The sequence below is a fragment of the Ursus arctos genome, chromosome Y (genome assembly GCF_023065955.2).
Source record: "Ursus arctos isolate Adak ecotype North America chromosome Y, UrsArc2.0, whole genome shotgun sequence".
NCBI lineage: Eukaryota > Metazoa > Chordata > Mammalia > Carnivora > Ursidae > Ursus > Ursus arctos.
Genome location: NC_079874.1, coordinates 24,180,023 through 24,199,714, shown reverse-complemented (window position 1 = coordinate 24,199,714; position 19,692 = coordinate 24,180,023). Strand labels below are relative to the sequence as shown.

The 19,692-nt window shown below is 33.6% G+C and overlaps 1 protein-coding gene across 9 annotated transcripts in view; it reads right to left on the bottom strand.

Annotated features, from left to right (window-relative positions):
• Positions 1–2,679: 2,679 nt before the first annotated feature.
• Positions 2,680–19,692, bottom strand: part of LOC113248376 (lysine-specific demethylase 6A-like) — a 147,690-nt gene continuing 130,677 nt past the window's right edge. For all 9 annotated transcript variants that reach the window (XM_048213435.2, XM_026489776.4, XM_026489777.4 and 6 more), the window contains 3 exons: positions 10,384–10,510; positions 7,480–7,650; positions 2,680–6,852 (listed from right to left, as the gene is read on the bottom strand). In XM_048213435.2, the coding sequence (XP_048069392.1) occupies positions 6,826–6,852; positions 7,480–7,650; positions 10,384–10,510 (325 nt within the window). In that variant the 3' untranslated portion in view covers positions 2,680–6,825. The remainder of the gene's footprint in view (positions 6,853–7,479; positions 7,651–10,383; positions 10,511–19,692) is intronic.

Here is a 19,692-nt window from a genome sequence, read left to right as displayed (position 1 = left end):
ATACCAGTACTATCTTAAATGTGAATTCTATATATACACTACTCAATATTCAAAGATTCGCAAAGTGGCTTAAAAGACAACTACATACTACTTAAATAAATTTACTACAAATTTATTATTTAAGTTGAAAGTAAAATCAACAAAACTTTTTTGAGGGAGCTGCTCTATTAGTATATGATAAAGTATATTTCAGAGCATAGAAAATTGTTAAAAACAGAGATGATACATAATAACAAAGATCAAACCACCAAGAAAACATGATCCTAAATGTTTAAGCGTGCATATAAAAGAGCTTGAAAATAAATTAAACAAAAAGAATTACAACTGAAAAGAGAAATACATAAATCCCAAATCTGAACTTGTGTATTTTACTTACTTTAGATTTGTGTTTATTTGTTAGAGAAAGAGAGAGCACAGACAGGAGAAGCAGCAGGCAGAGAGAGCAGCAGACTTCTCACTGAGCAGGGAGCCTAATGTGCGGCTCCATCCCAGGACCCTGGGATCATGACCTGAGCTAAAGGCAGACGCTTCACTGAATGAGCCACCCAGGTGTTCTGAAGTTGGGTATTTTAGAAAGTGTGACACAGCAACTGACAAAACTACTAAACAGAGTATCAGCAAGGATACAAAAAAAAACCAGACCCAATTTATAATCAACCAAAATGTACTAATTAAAATACACCGACACGCCTACTGAAAGCAGAATACACATTTTTCAACCTCCTGCCCCACAGAAACATTCTACAAAGATTACAACTTGAGAAAATGCAAACATCAACAAATTTAAAAGAAATTAAGTGATACACAATATACTGACCAAAATGGAACCAAAGTAGAAATCATTAACACAGGAAGACAATAACCAGGAAAATATCCAAACTCTTGGAAATAAATACAATTCGAAAAAACTATATTTTTTTATTTTGAGAGAGTGTGTGCACAGGCACGGGAAGCAGCAGAGGCAAAGGGAAAAGCAGACTCTCTGCTGAGCATGGAGCCCCATGTGGGACTCGATCATGACCTGAGAGCCAAAGGCAGATGCTTAACTGAGCCACTCAGACGTCCCAATTCTAAATGTTTTTTAAGAAAAGAGGAAAAGACCATAGAAATTTTACATAATACTGAATAAAACATAAAATGCAACCCACCATATGGGAGACACAACACAGCAAAAGCAATGAAAAAAATTTATTTTACTACATGTGTATAGTAAAAGACGACTTTTTTGTCCATTGCTCAATGACATCCCTACCTGCTTTATTTACCTAAATTTGAGGTCACTGATTACTCAGTTATGTATCACACCCAGTGCTCATTACATCACGTGCCCTCAATACCCATCACCCTGTTACCCCAACCCCCACCCATCTCTCCTCCAATACTCCAGTTTATTTCCTATGATTAAGAGTCTCTTTCGGTTTTTTGTCTCCGAGTTTGTCTTATTTTTTATTTCCCTCTCATCCCCTATGATCCTGTTTTATTTCTTAGATTCCACAGGAGGATATACTCATATATCAGTGAAAGAACGGTCTTTCTCCTATTGACTTATTTTGCTTAGCATAATACCCTCTAGTTCTACCCACATTGTTGGAAATGGCAAGATTCTTTTTTGATGGCTAAGTAACATTCCACTGTGTGTGTGTATATATACACATGTATACACATCTTCTTTATCCATTTATCTGTTGATGGGCATCTGGTCTCCTTACACAGTTTGGCTAATGTGGACATTGCTGCTATGAACATTGGGGTGCAGGTGCCCCTTCAGATTACATTTGTATCTTTGGGGTAAATACCTAGTAATGCAATTGCTGGGTTATAGGGTAGCTCTATTTTCAACTTTTTGAGGAAGCTCCATACTGTTTTCCACAGTGGCTACACCAGTTTGCATTTTCACAAACAGTGTGAAAGGTTTCCCCTTTCTCTGCACCCTCACCAACATGTCATTTTCTGACTTGTTAATTTTAGTCATTCTGACTGGTGTGAGGTGGTTATCTTGTGGCTTTGATTTCAATTTCCGTGATGCCCAGAGATGTTGAGCATTTTTTCATTATCTGTTGACCACCTGTAGGTCTTTGGAGAAATGTCTGTTCATGCCTGCTCCCCATTTCTTGACCATATTATTTGTTCTTTGAGTGTTGAGTTTGATAAGTACTTTATAGATTCTGGATACTAGCCCTTTATCTAATAAGACATTTGCAAATATTTCAGGGAAGGATCTTAAATATAAGTTCCCACATTTACATACAAAAACCACCCATTAAAATAAACCCAAAGTATGGCATAAGAAGAATATGGTAACGAAAAGAAATCAATAAAATGGAAAAAACTTAAGTCAATAAAACAAAATTCTGGTTCCCAAAACAAACCGGGATATATTAATAAATCTCTGGCAAGACTGAGAAATATGGACAAAATCACAAAACACCGATTAGAGTTAAGACAGGTTATCACTACAGATCCTACACCAAATATAGGACAATTAAAGACTGAGAAATTTTCATTACTTGAAAAAAAACTGGAGCAATTCCTCAAAATTTAAAGGAATGTAAAATGGTACACTCTGGGGGAAAAAAATTCCTGTTTTAAACTAAGTGTGCAAATACTATATAACCCAGCAATTGTCCTCTTAAGCATTTACCCCACAAAAATAAAATCTCTGTTCACCCAAACAACAGCTGTAGATAAATACAGTATCTTTATTTAGTATAGCTCTAACAGCATACACAGATGTTCTTCATTGGGTAAATGGCTAAACTGTGGTACATCCATACCTTGAATGCTACTCAGTAACAAAACCAGAAAGGTGATACATACTAACAAGCTGAACACATCTCTAGGGATTACACTGTGTAATCTAGCCCTTACCAAAAAGTGACATGTTTTACAGTTCCCTTAGGATATTCCTGAAATGGCTAGAGATAGAGAGACTATAACAATTTCGCTATAGTCAAGGACAGGAAAAGGCAGGAAGTCAAAGTGGATTTGAATATTAAAAGGCAACATGAGGGATCCATGCGGTGAAAGCAACATTCTGTATACTGACTGTATTAACATTCATATCTTGAATAGCATATTACACTACAGTTTTGCAGGATATTTCCTTTGGGGAAAAGTGACTAACCTATATAGAGGAACACTATTACTTTCTTACCATTGCATGTGAATGTCCAATTATGTGAAAAATAAGATGTAATTAAGAAACAAAATATATATGCCTACTTCTCAGGTTTTCAAATTCAAAGACATCACAATGAAAAGATTCCTCAAACACAAAGGTTTTGTAAGCATTCTGCAATTCCAAGTTTTCTATTGGGGGAAGGAGTCAACACTCACTCCGGAGTTACATAGCCAGATTTTAAATATTTATCTTTCCATCCCTAATACCTTACCTGTAAAGTAAAGATAAAACAGTGACTAACTTAAAGGATCACCAAAGGTTAAAATAGGCGTATGTTTGGAAAACCCTTTGAATGATGCTCTGCACAAGTGCATGACAGTATAGTATAATTCAGTCATACTAAAACCAAACAGACATGCTGAAAAATGTTTACTTCCAAAGCAAAACATTATCTGGGTTGTTTCAAATACTGAAACAGAACAGTACTGTATAAAGCACTCTAGAGGTCAATGCTATAAAAGTGTTGCTTAAATTTGGTAATCTGGGGTTACCTGGCTGTCTTAGTTTGGAAGAGCATGTGACTCGATCTCAAGTTCATGAATTCAAGCCCCTTGTTGGGCGTAGATTACTAAAAAAAAATAAAATAAAAACTAAATAAAATAAAGTTGGTAATCTGTCTAGCATATAGCAACCAAGATAATCTCCTAGGTGGAGGCTTTCTGGACACAACTGATTCCTCTCAAATTCATACTCTCAGCTCTTAGCCTCACACGGCAATCAGTCTACTCCCATTTCTTCACTAAAGCTGCTCGAACTAATGTCACTTGCTATGCTAACATCTTTCTAGTTATACTCTTTTCAGGATTTAGACATGGTTTTTCCTAAAGCTCTGATCTGACAAATGTTACCTCCTCTTTTCTCTTAAATTTTTTCTTTGCTCTAGTATCACTTCCTTGTTATGTAATTTTGTTCCAAAGAATTCTTGGTTCTCCTCTCTCCTCTGCTGGCTTTTAACTTCCAGCCTACTCTGAGGTATGACAAACTTGAAGTTCCTAATTCTCCGTCTACTTCTTTGGACAAGGCAGAAGCCAAGACTTTGGTAAATATAGCAGGTTCAATTGAATATTCATAGCAGAAATACAAAATTTATAATTTTCATAAATTATATGCCATGAAGAAGAGTTCCTATTTAAATTGTAACGAATAGAAAAGAATATGACTGAGTTCACTCTTTGTGGATTAATATCTCCTGTTTTATGTAATTTGTGGATTATGGTCTTTTTCTAAATAATGTGTGTGCTATGATACAAATTTAATTGAAAATGTGGATAGTGATCTTAATGAGTCTCACACCTCTAGGAGTGAAAAGAACAAAAATGGAGAATCTATTTCTTTAATACCTTCCCAATCCAAATTACAGAGGACATTAAATTGTTGAAAATAGATGAGAGGACCTCATTATCTAGAGATACCTCAAAGTGATACTGATATATTTGATTTTCATTTCCTGTCCTATTTAATGACTGTAAGCTTCTGAAAAGTACAATTCTTAACATATAATCCAAATATATGTTTATAAAGAAACACAACTAAATCATTTTCATGTCTAAGTCAATTCAATAAATTCAATTTACATTAATCGTGGCAGTTAATCACTTCAAAAAGAGATGAGACAGTAATATGTTTTGTAAGTAATACAAAACAGAAGTGGTTAAGAAAAACTCAGATACAGTATTAGTAGTTAATAATCTTTGTTTCCTGGGGGTTGGTTTGGAACTTTTGTTGGGAGGAGAGAAGTATGTCTTGACTTTTATTATCAATGACTTTTGGATAAGAGCATTTACCGAAGAATTACTAAAGTAATCGTAATTAAAATATCTGAGCAGCATGAAGTACTTTTTTGTTCCTTCATTAAAACAAAATTGCAATTATTTTCCTTTGAAATTATACATGATTGCTGTTACAATTTTAACTCTTGAAAAATTATTACCTAATTTAGTAAAATATCTCTAAGTTTTTTCTTAAAACTATTTCTAGGAAGCCAGAATACTTGAAAATTGTTTGAGAAGAGATAATTCATAAACATAGTCCATCTAGGCAGTTCACAAGATTATAAATTCTCTTTATACTTCTGCACAACTTCATTTATAGAACTCCACACCAAAGCTCCCTAGAAAACTTTTAGAACACTGTTATAAAATGAGAATACATGCCAAATGCTTCACACAGTAGAGGTAGAAACCAGGTGTTACTATAAAATGAGATACTATGATTAATTTATTTGTTCGTATGAAATAAAAGCCTTCATAAAACTTGTTAAAATTGATTATCAGTGACACAGAATTTGAGTATCTCCCCTCTTTCCTTCCTCAGCTACATTCAACAAACAGAAAGCATGGAATTTAAAGTTATCTAATTTTAAAAAATAAGTCATTTAACATATTTATTCTCTAAAGTAGAAGCCATCACCATTCTGAATCTCTTTTCTATAGTAAATAAGTGATCTACCAAACTTTATATACAATGTTCCCTTTAAAATTCAGTATTTGTTTTCTAATATATATTTTGCCAGCAATTATTTATTGGCTATCATTGCAATAACTAACTTAATGAAACAAGCTAAAAGACATTTACTTTAAAAATAAGCATACTTTTGTAAGCAATACTTTACAGTAGGCACCTCAAAAACGATCATAAATGTGGAAATTTTAAAATTTGTTTTTATCTTTATACAATTTTATATTTTTATTTTTATGTTATACACATGTGTGAATATATACGTATATATAAAATACATATAATCAGATTTGAAAATGAACAAAAGCTAGGTCTTAACAGAAAGTCTTTTTTAAAACTCAGTGGAAAACCCTTTAAACATTAAACAATTTCAATAAAAGTTTCTGTACAATGCTAAGCAGTTTTATTTACACATAGAAAATGTAAAAGGAGTCATGTTTAAAATTACAGCACTCCTTAATATTTAATGGCAGGTAAATCTCAGGTAAAATAACAACATTCCACTCACAAATATTTTCAAGCAATAAATATGTATTCATAAATAGTGTAAATCTGTATCAGGATTAGAAACAAAAATCACAAATCTGAAGTTTATTACTCTATGTGCAATCTATTATCTTTGTGTCTTGGCTATTAGGCTAGGAGTTTTTTCTTAAAGTTTTATTTTGGAATCAGACTGGCCTCTAGCAATAGACAAAAATATAAAATGATAAAAAACCAAACCAAACCAAAACCCCAAAAACTTTCTCATCTAATTTACACATAAAAAAAAAAGTTGATTAAAGATTTGAATTTGTTAACCATCATACCAAGGAAATGGCCAGTTAGAAGAGTATTTTTTCCTCAGAAAAATTCTGAAAGGCTAAAGTATGGAGGAAAACTAATTTAACTGTCCAGAAATACAGAAACATAGAAAAAGGTTATCTTCAAGTCAGTAGTCTGACATTGCCATGTTTTGTCAGATATCATAAAACATGTGATTATTATTAGTTCCAGCTGGAGCAGCTCTGTGAGAGTCCTGGAGTAGAGGCAGTGCTCTCCTACATCCAGCTGGTTGACACTCTATTCTTGGAAGGTTGCATAGACATAGCTTTTAGTCAGCAGTCTTATGAACAGCTATAAAACCAGTGGTGCAAGACCTTTCCTGAAGAGCAGAAAAGGTGTCATTTAATATTCATGGGATAATATCAAGAGGATGATGACAATGAAGGAGCCTAAAATTAAAAATAAGATATGTTAATTGTTTTGGTATGTTAATTCTTAATACTGTTCTTAGGTCATGGCTATCAACATAGAGCCTACTCATGAAGTGAATTAGAAAGAAACTCCATATCCCCAGAAAGTTTAACAGCCTGCTAAATGGTGTGGTCTTATTGTTTCATTAAGACCATTTCTTCAAGGTTTTGAATCATTACCCCATTTTTCTGTAGTTCAAAATTTAGTCAAAATACATGGAACATTTAGACCATTTACTAAAACAAAGAGTATTGTAGAAAATAATTTGAAAATTCAATTAAAATTTCACTAATGAGTGACTGGCTTAGTATAGTATAGTATAAAGACTATCACAATATTATAAAAGAAAACACAGATTTCAAAATGTAAATATTGTGATTATTATTTAGGCCACTCTTACTGAAAAGCAAAAAACAGTAATGTGTATCGATTGGACATGGATAAAGGGCTTTGAAAACACAGAAATATTTTCTTATTATGCAGTATCTACTGAGCCAAGGGAAAATATAAATATCCTATTAATTTGTATTTATCAGATAGCAAAAACAAACACTGCTACTTCAAAAACCCAGCTAACTACGTACTCACATGTTAAATTCACTTACTAATGTAAACTGGTCATAGACGTGTATCAGGTCCTCCATTTTGTACTGTTCTAGCACCACAAAATTGTCCAGAGTTCCACTTGTTTTTCGTGCACAGTCTTGGCAATGTACTATGTAAGTCTTTTGAGAATTGCTTTCATTAGTGACAAAAAGGAGATCAAAAACCTCCACCTATTTTATATAAAAGAAAAAGCACTGAATGGAGAGTTGAATTTACTGCACCACCATAGTGTGACTATGGAGTTCTACTTTACATGAAATTATGGACAGTGATTTTTGTAAATGGAAGTACTTAAAAAACAACAACAAAAAACACCGTCTCATAGTTGAATGTTTGAGACACCAGGTTTACCTGTACCACAGAAACAAGAGCCGTATTATATATTTAGAGATTGAGCCAAGGGAATTAAATACTGATTAAAACTGCTCAACTTTAATACACAGTCTGATAAAGATCAGCTTATTTTTATTTCACCCAAAATAATTAGTATACAATCAGGTAAAGTAATGATTCTTTTTACTTCTCTACGATAGCATTCATACTGTTCTGTGTTTATTTTTTATTTTCTAAATTATTTTTTTATTATTATGTTCAATTAGACAGCATATAGTACACATCATTCGTTTTTGATGTAGTGTTCAAGAATTCATTAGTTGTTCTGTGTTTAGATACTTCTCCCCCCTCACAGATTGGCTCCACAAAGGTGGTGATTGTGTTTCATTCATTTTTGGAACTTTAGAGCATATATATCATAGCTTAATATTTAATATTTAATTAAAGCTAATAATAAAAGGAAAAACAAAATCATTGAAAAATATATATTCAGATCATTATTATTTTTCTGGGCATGGAGCCCAACGTGGGTCTTGAACTCAGGACCCTAAGATCATGACCTCAGTTGAGATCAAGAGTTAGATGTTAACTGACTGAGCCACCTACGTGCCCCAACAACCAGTTATTTTTCAGAACTGGAAATGATAGATGAGTAACAAAAACTGGTTACTTTTAAGCCTTGCATATTAAAGAAAATAAGTACAAACAGTGTATTCATGAGTATTATTATACCAGAAGACAATAAGGACATGTTTAATACAGAAACAACAATGATTTAAAAAGCTCCAGCAGAAACATGGACGGCACTGGAGGAGATAATGCTAACTGAAATAAATCAAGCAGAGAAAGACAATTATCATGTGGTTTCTCTCATTTATGGAACATAAGAACTAGGAAGATCGGTAGGGGAAGAAAGGGATAAAGAAAGGGGGGTAATCAGAAGGGGGAATGAAGCATGAGAGACTATGGACTCTGAGAAACAAACTGAGGGCCTCAGAGGGGAGGGGGGTGGGGGAATGGGATAGACCGGTGATGGGTAGTAAGGAGGGCACGTATTGCATGGTGCACTGGGTGTTATACACAACTAATGATTCATCGAACTTTACACCAAAAACTAGGGATGTACTGTACGGTGACTAATATAATAAAAATATATTATTATAAAAAAAAAAAAAAGCTCCAGCAGAATGATGGATAATAGCTTAACACTTTTGTTTTCGAATACTGAAAAGATACATATTTATCTGAAGTATAACACCTAATGTAAGACAATATTGTGGATCTTATAACAACATATTTTAATGAGATTATACAGTATTAAAATAGCCAAGGGATATAGTAAGTTTATCCCAGAATCACACAATTTCAAGGTTTACTTTGGACTTTCAATTTCCCATCCAAGTGACCCATCCTGTGACTATTTTAACAAATGCAATTAGCTTTGAAAACATAAGTGTATTACAAAACATACTGATTTCTTTATGGATCATCCGTATAGAATTAAGTAATCAATCTTTTATCAGTGAAAATAAAATAGCATAAAGGCTATCACACTATTATAAAAGAAAACACAGATTTGAAAATGCAGATATTTGATTATTATTTAGGCCACTCCTACTGAAAAGAAAAATAGTAATGTGTATCAAGTATAATTATAATTATTTTATTTTTTATTATTTTAGTGGGAAAAACTCAACATCTAAATTCATATTGGAACAGGACTGTTAAGATGCCAAACAGTAAGGTGTTTTATTATATAAATAAATAACAATTTAGTGACCTTAGTTCAAAAATTTACGATTCTTGAATTTGTCATCATTCCCATGTGATCAACTACCCTGTCGACCTAAATACTTTTAAACTCCCCAAAAAATAACAAACAAGTTTATTTGTTAACCCCTCTTTTAAAGACCATTCCAATAGCCTCCAGCTGACACCTCTGCTTTCTAGCTGCATTCTCTCCAATTCTCTGAAACACACACCTTGGCTTAGTACCTTGCTCGAAACTTTTATGGCTTACATGATGTCAGAGTAAAAATCAAATTCCTTAAACTTAATTCAAGATGCCCTGTAAGCTATAACCAATCTCCTCTTACAGAATTTAGGACTCAAATGTTTTAACAGCCTATAAATTCTAAGCTAGTAAGAACAATTATTTTCCTCATTGTTTCTGTAACAGTATATACATGTCCAGCTTCATATTCATCAGTCTCATGTGCATCCATAACTTGTTTACATTCCGTCTTCTCAAGTGGAAGTACGCTCCTCCAGAGGAGGTACCACATCTTTTATTTCTGTATTTTTGCAAGCCTTGGTCACAGGAAAAGACCAACAACTCTATTAAGGAATGAAATCTGAGATAATTATCTACTGGTAAGAAAATACTACATGAATGCCTCTGTAGGCATTACTTCTGATGAAATATTATACCATCAGATGAAAATTTAATATAACTGCTGTAATAGTCAATCAAAAATGCATTATATAAAAGTATAGGTAAATTTGTAATTTAAAAGACACCCCCAAACTACAGATTCTACAGCAAAACAACTGTCAGCAAGAACAGTTACCTCACAAATGCTACAGTAATGTGCTGGTTCATCATTTGTCCGCCCATGCCATATAACTTCTTTCCCTGCTGTAATAAGAGCTTCTCTCAGTGTTTGACATTGCTTTAGAATTTTCAGAAGGCAGTACCTATTGTGGAGAAAAATTATTTATGACAACAATGGAATACTGAGTATTTGTAGTATACAAGAAACACCAATTGTAAGTGAGTATCTTGGTTCTACAGTTTACCGATGTGGTGATTTTTCTTTTGTCAATTTTTCACATATAACAGGCCTAACACAATGATAATACTAAAGCACTGAGAATAAAGGTACATAAAAATAAAATTATCTTAATCTACAAAACACTCATCTCTTGTTCAAGGATATGATCTTAATTTTTTCTCTGATTTGGGTAACTGAGAGAAATTTTCCAAGAAGTAAATTTATAACATAGTCGACTTCCTCATCCCTGAAATCAGTCTGAATTCCATGCTGGAACTATTTATAGATCTAGATTTTAAAGAACATAGAATTAGCTTACACTATGGTATCAAAAGATAAAAGATATTACCAGTTCAATTTTAATTTGAAGGTAGTGTAATGGAATCTTCATTTATATTAACAAACTTTTTATACCCTTAAAAATTTTTATTTATTTTAAAGAGAGAGAGAGTGTATGTGCATTGAGGGGTAAGGGAAGGGTTGAAGGATAGAATTCCAAGCAGACTCCCCGCTGAGCATAGAGCCCAACACAGGGCTCAATCACATGACCCATGAGATCATTAAGAGCTGAAACAAAGTCAGAGGCTTAGCTGACTAAGCCATCTGAGCACCCTTATATTAACAACCTTTTAAAAAAATACTTTATAGTTTTCTGATCTTCATACTTCTAATGTTAGCAATACAATGAACTCTCATAAATAATGATAATTTTTCTATCATCTGCTATCATTGCTCAGAATTGTCTGCTAGCATTCCCATGAATTTAAGTACCTCAAGTTCTTCTCTGAAGGCAGAGAAGTACTAATCTGTATAGTACATTTCAGCTTTAAAATTATTCTAAAAATCACAATTATCCATCATCAGTTTAATAAAAGTGATATTAACAACTACATCTGTGAACGGTATAACCTCCTGCGATAAAAAGCAAACCAACTGGAGTTCTTTGATAGACTGAATTGCTGCTAATGACTTAACAATTTGGATCAGTTGTAATAAATACATAAATAACTACTTGAAAGAATTGGTATCATATTATCTATCTGCGTCTAAAACTATCATCCTTTAGTGTTTACAATGCTCCTACTATTTCTTTCCCATTAACACGCAGGAGTCACGAGAACAAAGGGTTTGTCTATTTTATTAAGTGCAGGAAGACTGTGCCTGGTACAGACCAAATGCTTAATAAATATATGATAACTAAATGAGTAAGTTTTACAGTATGGTAAGAAGCATCATACTTATTTTCTCTTTAATTTTTCTCATGTTCTTTTTTCTCACAACCAATTTTTATTACTGTCAGATTAAAATTCTTTATCAAAACTCACATACATAAGCCTGGGGTAAAATGATTTTAAGAATATATATTAAGTTGTTAACTTTTTAAAAACAAAATGACTATAATAATTTCAAGTCTAAAGTTGCATGAAAAATTCTTAAGTATCATATAAAATAGTAACACTTTGTTTGCCTATAGCAATTTTTCATGTTAAACTGACTGGAAACAAAACTCTGCCTTACTATATTTCTATTTCAAAATCAGGAAGTTTTGTGGTGTGTGTATGTGCTACAGGTGACAAAAACTAAAAATCCTATTTGAAACACTATACATCAGATGTGTAGTATTTACTGATATCTTTCTCCCCCTCCTCTGATTTCACCTCTGATATGATTTCACCTCTGAAATTATGCCTGAAACTCTGTAAATTTATATTTGCACATGCAACAATGCTTATAAACTCAGCAATGTTGCCATGAAGGAAAATAAAATGTCAATAAGCGGTAGCATTCATAAATGCTTAGTATAAAAGAAAACACAGAATTAGATAGTTTACATACTTAGGCCATTTAAATCTTGCACTACTTAAGTCCAGTGCCAAGCAAGACACTTTACTATCCATCTCTTTTCACAATGAGGGAAAATGGAGCTCAGAAAGGCAAAATATACCTGTAATGTTATCTTCTCACTCTCTATATTCTCTTCACTTTCTGCCTGTTATTTTCACTCACTTTTCTCATTTCTCTTTTGTTTTATGAAGAGGAGATTCTAAGGGCTATGGAATCACATTTTGTTTCCTCAAATCCTTACCAGCAGTATTAGGGAAACAGTATTATTTTTTGTTTTTAAGTATTATTCTACTTTTTAATTTAAAAATAAACTTTCATTTCCAATAGTACTGATTATGTTGGCAAATGGATCATAGTTTTTACTATCTGACTTTATAGCCCGTTTCAAAGTTTCACGTAAAAAGAGGCAGTATACTCAAAGAGATATAGCTTGGTTTCCTAGGAGTAAATGAGCATGAGTAGTTGTCCTTTTGCAGTCCCAGGTACAGAATTACTTGCCCAGAGAACGTAATTTTAAACTAACATTGCTGCTAATATCATCTACATAATGAATAACCAACCTGTGGTCACTCCATGGTATGTTTTCTCCATCACTCTGAAATTTTTAGTCCTTCCCATTTTCAGAAAGCTTGGGAAGAATAAAGGACAACAACGTATAGGAAGAAGGGCTTATGCGTAAAAAAAAAAAAAACCAGTAAGAATTTAACTGTAGGGGAGCCTGAGTGAGGAGTCTGCTTCTCCCTCTCCCTCTGACAAATAAATAAATAAAATCCAAAATCAATCAATCAATCAATCAAACTTTAAAAAAGTGGGAGCAAGCATAAATAGAAAAAGCTATTTAGGAAAAGATCTTAAGAAAGATCAAAAATAATGTTTAAGGGGCGCCTGGGTGGCACAGCGGTTAAGCGCCTGCCTTCGGCTCAGGGCGTGATCCCGGCGTTACGGAATCGAGCCCCACATCAGGCTCCTCTGCTATGAGCCTGCTTCTTCCTCTCCCGCTCCCCCTGCTTGTGTTCCCTCTCTCGCTGGCTGTCTCTATCTCTGTCAAATAAATAAATAAAATCTTTAAAAAAAAAAAAATGTTTAAGACTTAAACTGTGCTTTGGCGTTCTCTAGCTATTAATCTGAAGAGAACTTTTCAATGTATGGGATGGCTAAAAAATCAGCTGATACTACTTTTTGCTGGGTCTTAATAAATTTACATTTTATCAATCTAATCTGAAAAACAGAAATGAATAAGACATGAAGAACATGCATACTGTGGTCCTTAAGGTGTAATACCAGAACAGAAACACCTAAAAAAAGCACAAAGGAGTCAGGAAAATAAGTCACAAATTGCAGTAATTCCTTTTGCAATATTCTACTTTGAAAAGAATAGGAAAAAAACAGGGAAGATGGAAAATGGTTTTATTCACTTACTATATTTTAGAAACATGATAAAAAATAACCTCAGAAACTTGAAAAGTAGTAAATTTCTTGGCTTTCGGGAACTGATTTTGTTTCAGGACACAGCCTTTGTTTTTGTTATTTGGATAAAGGACTGAATATAAAAATTCAGGGTATAAAGAAGGCTCCTAGACTGAAAGAAAAAAGGAAATAAGAAACATTTGGGGTTTCACAAAGCAGATTTTAACATACTAAAAGACTATCTGGAAACAAATACTTAAAATGGTAAAGAAAGTAGACTGGAATGAAGACAGAAAAATGAAGAGTGACATCTGAGGAGGGACATTTTAGAGCACGATTTTGATGAAATATTTGAACATGAAAACTGAGGGGAAAAAAGCTGAAAAAATTTGAATGGTGCCTGAGAGTTTTATTTTCCTCAGCATTTTTAAAAGATTTTATTCTAAGGCTTACGATTTTGTGTTTCATAAATATAGCCAACAGCAAATTTGGGGGTATGATGACAATAACAATCAATCCGTAATAATATGCTTATTATTTATAATAATAAACTTATATAAGTATAATAATATACTTATTATTTCTGAAATGCAACTTCAGAAAATGCCAGTTTTTTCTTGACATTCTCATCATGTAAATTCCCAAAATATGTCCCCAAATGTCAGTGTGGAGATGCATTTTGGAATGGATGAAATTTAGGTTGAGTTAATTTAAGTCTTTATTACAATTTCAACCTTTCATGATAATCTTAGTAGGTGGTGTGGAAATGAAAAATTATCAACAGATGCCTTGCCTTTTCCACCCCATCTTCCTGACATAGCCATGCAAAACAAAGAAAACGAAAAAAACCAAACATGATACATGGCAATTAACTGTGGTCACACTAAGGTATCCTGTTGCCTGTTATTCCTTGGTTGTACTCAGTAAGGGCAACAAGTAGATTTTACATATCTTACAATTATACTTAAATAAACCACAAAGCTGAGAAAATTTAAAGTCTGTTTTATAATTAGAAACTACTTTCTATAGTCTGAATGGCTGTGTCCTGCCATAATTCATATGTTGAAATTCTAACTCCCAATGGAATAGGGTATCTGGAGGTTAAGCATCTGGGAGGTGATTAGGTCATGAGAATTGAGATCTCAAGAATGCAATGAGGGCCCTAAAAAAGCAACCTCAGAGTGTTCTCTCACCTCTTCTATGTTATGAGGACACAGCAAAAAGATGTGCATTTATGAAGAAGGAAATGGGCCGTTAGTAGACACTAAATGTGCTGGCCAATATTGTATCTTGAAACTCTCCCTCTTGTAACTGTGAGACATAAAATATTAATGAGCCACTTAGTCCATGGATTTTGTTACTGAACACACTAAGAGTTTATTCACTCCTCTTAGCTTAGGGCCCCAAGAAATCAATTATAAAGTAAAGGATAAAAGCAGAGATTAGAGCCAGAACGCCTAGAGTTAACTCTCACCTCCTTCTTCTGTATGCCTGAGCTTCTTTACTGGTAAAAAGGACATAATGTTTCATGTATCTGTACCATTTATAATGTTATGAGACTAACAGAATATTAATACCCACCTCCCTGAAAGACAACCCACACCTTAATCCCCAGAATCTATGCTACACTATGTTAACATGCCAAGGGAATGAAAGTTGCACATGGAATTAAGGTTGCTAAACACCTAGCCTGGAGATACAGATATTATCCTGGATTATCTGGCTGTGCTCAATTAAAGTATGGGTCTTTGAAAGTAGAAAAGGGAGGAAGAGGAGTTTGTGTTAGAAAGATCATGCGAGAAAAGACATGACCAGCCATTGCTGGCTTTTAAGATGTTATGGGACCTATAAAACCAACAAATATGGACAGCCTCAGGAAGAAGCCTTAAAAAAAAAAAAAAAAAAAGCAAGGAAACAGATTTTCTTCCACTGCTTTTAAAAAGGAACACAGACCACTCAATTCTTTTATTTTAGCCCTGTGAGGCCTATTTCACATGAAAGTTGTAATACTTTGTTAAAGCAGCAATAGAAAACTAATATATAAAAGGTTTAGAAATTAGTTGCTCAATAAATAGTAAAATATGTATCATTTGAACATAATACACTAAATTCTTAAATTCAGTTAAAATAATTTACTTTATTACTGTGAACTTTAGTTTCTGAGTTTGAAAATTCTTTTGGCATGAATACCAACTCAAACATAATGGACAGATTAAGTCTCACAAAAAATGAAGTAAAAAGTCTTAATAAATATGCAGAGAATATAGGCCCAAGTAATATATTTCAAGTATCTTAAAAGACCAATCACAAATTACATAGAGTGAAGATTTCTTTTAACTTTCAATCAACTCTTTTAAAATGAAGACGAAAAGGAGGCTAACTTTAGTTTGGAAAATACGTTTAAAAAGTAAGAATAAACACCTGCTAACTTTATCTTAAGCTTTAAAGTGCACATATAATAACATCTAAGACACAATAATGAAAAAACTTAGAAGTAGGGCAGAGAATTACAGTTAGTTATCCAAGGACAATACACACTCAATTTAAACAAGCCCAATCTCGAACAGTGAGAAATCACAATATTATGTAAGTATTGGTGTGATACCATACAAAAGCACATTATTTATATTTCTTTTAAAAAATGTTTAACATAAATCTAGTAAGAAAACAACCAGGCAAATCCAAACTGTGAAACATTCTAGAACACAACTACACTGTCTTCTTCAAATATAAAGACACTGCAATTAAGAAGGGTTACTATCTTACATGAGACTTAAAACATACAACCACCAAACAGTAAAATTAATGTAAAACTTAAGTGACCTTGAATAAGGAATAAAGGATTTGACTGAGGAAAAGCAACTGCTTTTAAAAAGACCTTTTTTTGACAGGTAATAAAATATTATCTATACATAATATATTAGATGATGTTCTGATTTTAATTTTCTTAGGCATGACAATGATATTAACATTATGAAGAATAAAATCCTTATTTTTCAGATGATGTAAGATGAATTTTGGGGGGATCAAATATCACTATATCTGCAATTTAATTTCAACGAATTCAGCCAAAAAAGAGAGAGTGGAAATATCATTTGCCATTGTTAAACCACCCAGACCAAATATAAGTTAAATGCTGAATAAAATACAATTCACTTATACAAAAATTGTATGAAATTGTCCTAAATTCTATAATGCTTGTATGGCACCAAAATGACATTTTTATAGTTATTATTAGCCGAACTGAATGTTTTTAACATGTTTAAGAATGCTGCCCAAGATTGTCCTAGTAGGGGAAAATATGATTCTACATATATTTAAAACCAAACAAAAATCTGAATTTCAAAATATTATCTGGCCCAAAGAGTTTAGGATAAGGGACTATATAACCTATACTGTATGTTCTGTGAAGGATTTCTTGAATCCTTAGAAGAGACTGCCTCTGTGCTTCCCCACCGTTCCTTATTAATATTTCCATTAAAGCAAAGGTAAGATATTTTAATGGTTTGTTTCTTATTAAGTGTTAGCACCCTAAGAAGGGATCATTATCTTCTAAGAACCCTGCAGAAGTAGCCAATCATCAAGTTGGTTCATAATAAACATGAATTAAAGAATCAAGAAATCTCTTTATATATAATCAGTATGAAGAGTGGAGTTGATAAATCATAGGGTAAATTCTGATTTTCTTTTTGACTGATGTACTACACTTACGTATACTGGATTTAAGTATGAGCCAACTATGAAGATATAAACAGTAATACACACACCCACACTCTGGATTCAGAATAGTTAGGCACAAGGGTGAAAAGTGAGAAAGAATACCATCTTTCTATATACTTTCCACTGTACTTATCACTAGCTGCTTTTGTGTTCTTTAAAAATTGGCAACAGCTTACCAACTTGAATAAACATAACTTTAAATTATAAAAATTATCTTTCAATACAAATTGAAATGAGGTTAAAATGGTAAATATATAGCAGTAAAAATAATGTAAAAATTCAACCACACATCTAAATGCAGCAGTGAGAGAAATGGCTATCAGTAACAATTGTGACACCTTATGTTTAAAATTGTTACTCACTGGTTATCTCCACAAGAATAACTTTAGGATATATCGAATTGAAAAGCCACACTGCTGTGGGTAAAGAAAGAAAATACCTAGAACTCACCTATGACATAACTCAAAGCAAGGGGAAAGTCATGCAAGACTATTAGGAATTACAACACACACACACACACACACACACACACACACACACACACACACACACAGAAGAACCGTAATACAGGTTTCAAACCAGGTTAAATTAGTAACTCTTCATATTTGACAGGGTCCTATATTTATTTATTTTTTTTAAAAAAAGATTTTATTTATTTATTCGACAGAGATAGAGACAGCCAGTGAGAGAGGGAACACAAGCAGAGGGAGTGGGAGAGGAAGAAGCAGGCTCATAGCGGAAGAGCCCGATGTGGGGCTCGATCCCGTAACGTCGGGATCACACCCTGAGCCGAAGGCAAACGCTTAACCGCTGTGCCACCCAGGCGCCCCGACAGGGTCCTATATTTAATGTGAATACATTGTAGTATGTGATCGGAAGTAGTGATGTATACAGTAATTACACAGCAAAATTGAACTTACAGGAAAACAACAGCATTATATTTCCCTATTTCTCTAAAAACATATTTCCATTGCTCACTTGTTTGTTTATTCCCTACTGTTTTTTTCTGTTCTTAAATATAATTATTCTACATTGTTCTTTTCTTCTCCAGGCAATCACAAACTACTAGATAGAATATTTGTTGCTTTGGGGCGCCTGGGTGGTACAGTGGTTGAGAGTCTGCCTTCGGCTCAGGGCGTTATCCCGGCGTTATGGGATCGAGCCCCACATCAGGCTCTTCCGCTATGAGCCTGCTTCTTCCTCTCCCACTCCCCCTGCTTGTGTTCCCTCTCTCGCTGGCTGTCTCTATCTCTGTCGAATAAATAAATAAAATCTTAAAAAAAAAAAAAAAAAGAATATTTGTTGCTTTGACTCCTCTTAAGTTCTGTATTTCCATCAGCTTTTTCTAAAATCTGTATCCAGCTGCTCAATCTTGCTATCGCCCCAAAGTGAAGCGATGTGTCAATTATAAACAAATTCTTTCATATTGTGTTTAAAATGCTGACCCTGGGGCGACTGGGTGGCTCAGTTGGTTGGGCATCTGCCTTCAACTCAGGTCATGATCCTAGGGTCCTGGGATCGAGCCCCATGTCAGGCTTTCTGCTCAGAGGGGAGCCTGTTTCTCCCTCTCCCTGTTTGCCGCTCCCCCTGCTTGTGCATGCTCTCTGTCAAATAAATAAATAAAATCTAAAAAGAAAGAAAAATGCTGACCCTGCGTACAACTATATAGGTAACCTAGGACTACTGTAATAGGTAACTTCTGTTAAGCACTTACAATAGTACTAAGCTTAGAATAGAGCTTACTAAACTTACCTAGTACTGGACACTTAGAGCCCATATGATATGAAAATCCAAAGGGATATTTCACAGTTCTTCTTACATTAACTTCTATACTCATTTTTACACTATATCTTTGTCCTTCACACAAGCTATCTTCCTTCCCAAAAGAACAGCTCCGTGAAACCTGTCGTGATTCTGTAGTATCTACAGAAATAGTATCTATGTACATCTACATCTGTAGATGTATTGTTACACTTTTATTGGAGATATCTAGATCTATCTTATCCTTTAATCAAGTAAGCTCTGTGCCCAGTGCAGGTCTCCAACTCACAATCCCATAATCAAGAAGCACATGCCCAACGACTGAGCCAACCAGGCACCCCTTTATTGGGAATTATTTTTACTGAGGGATAG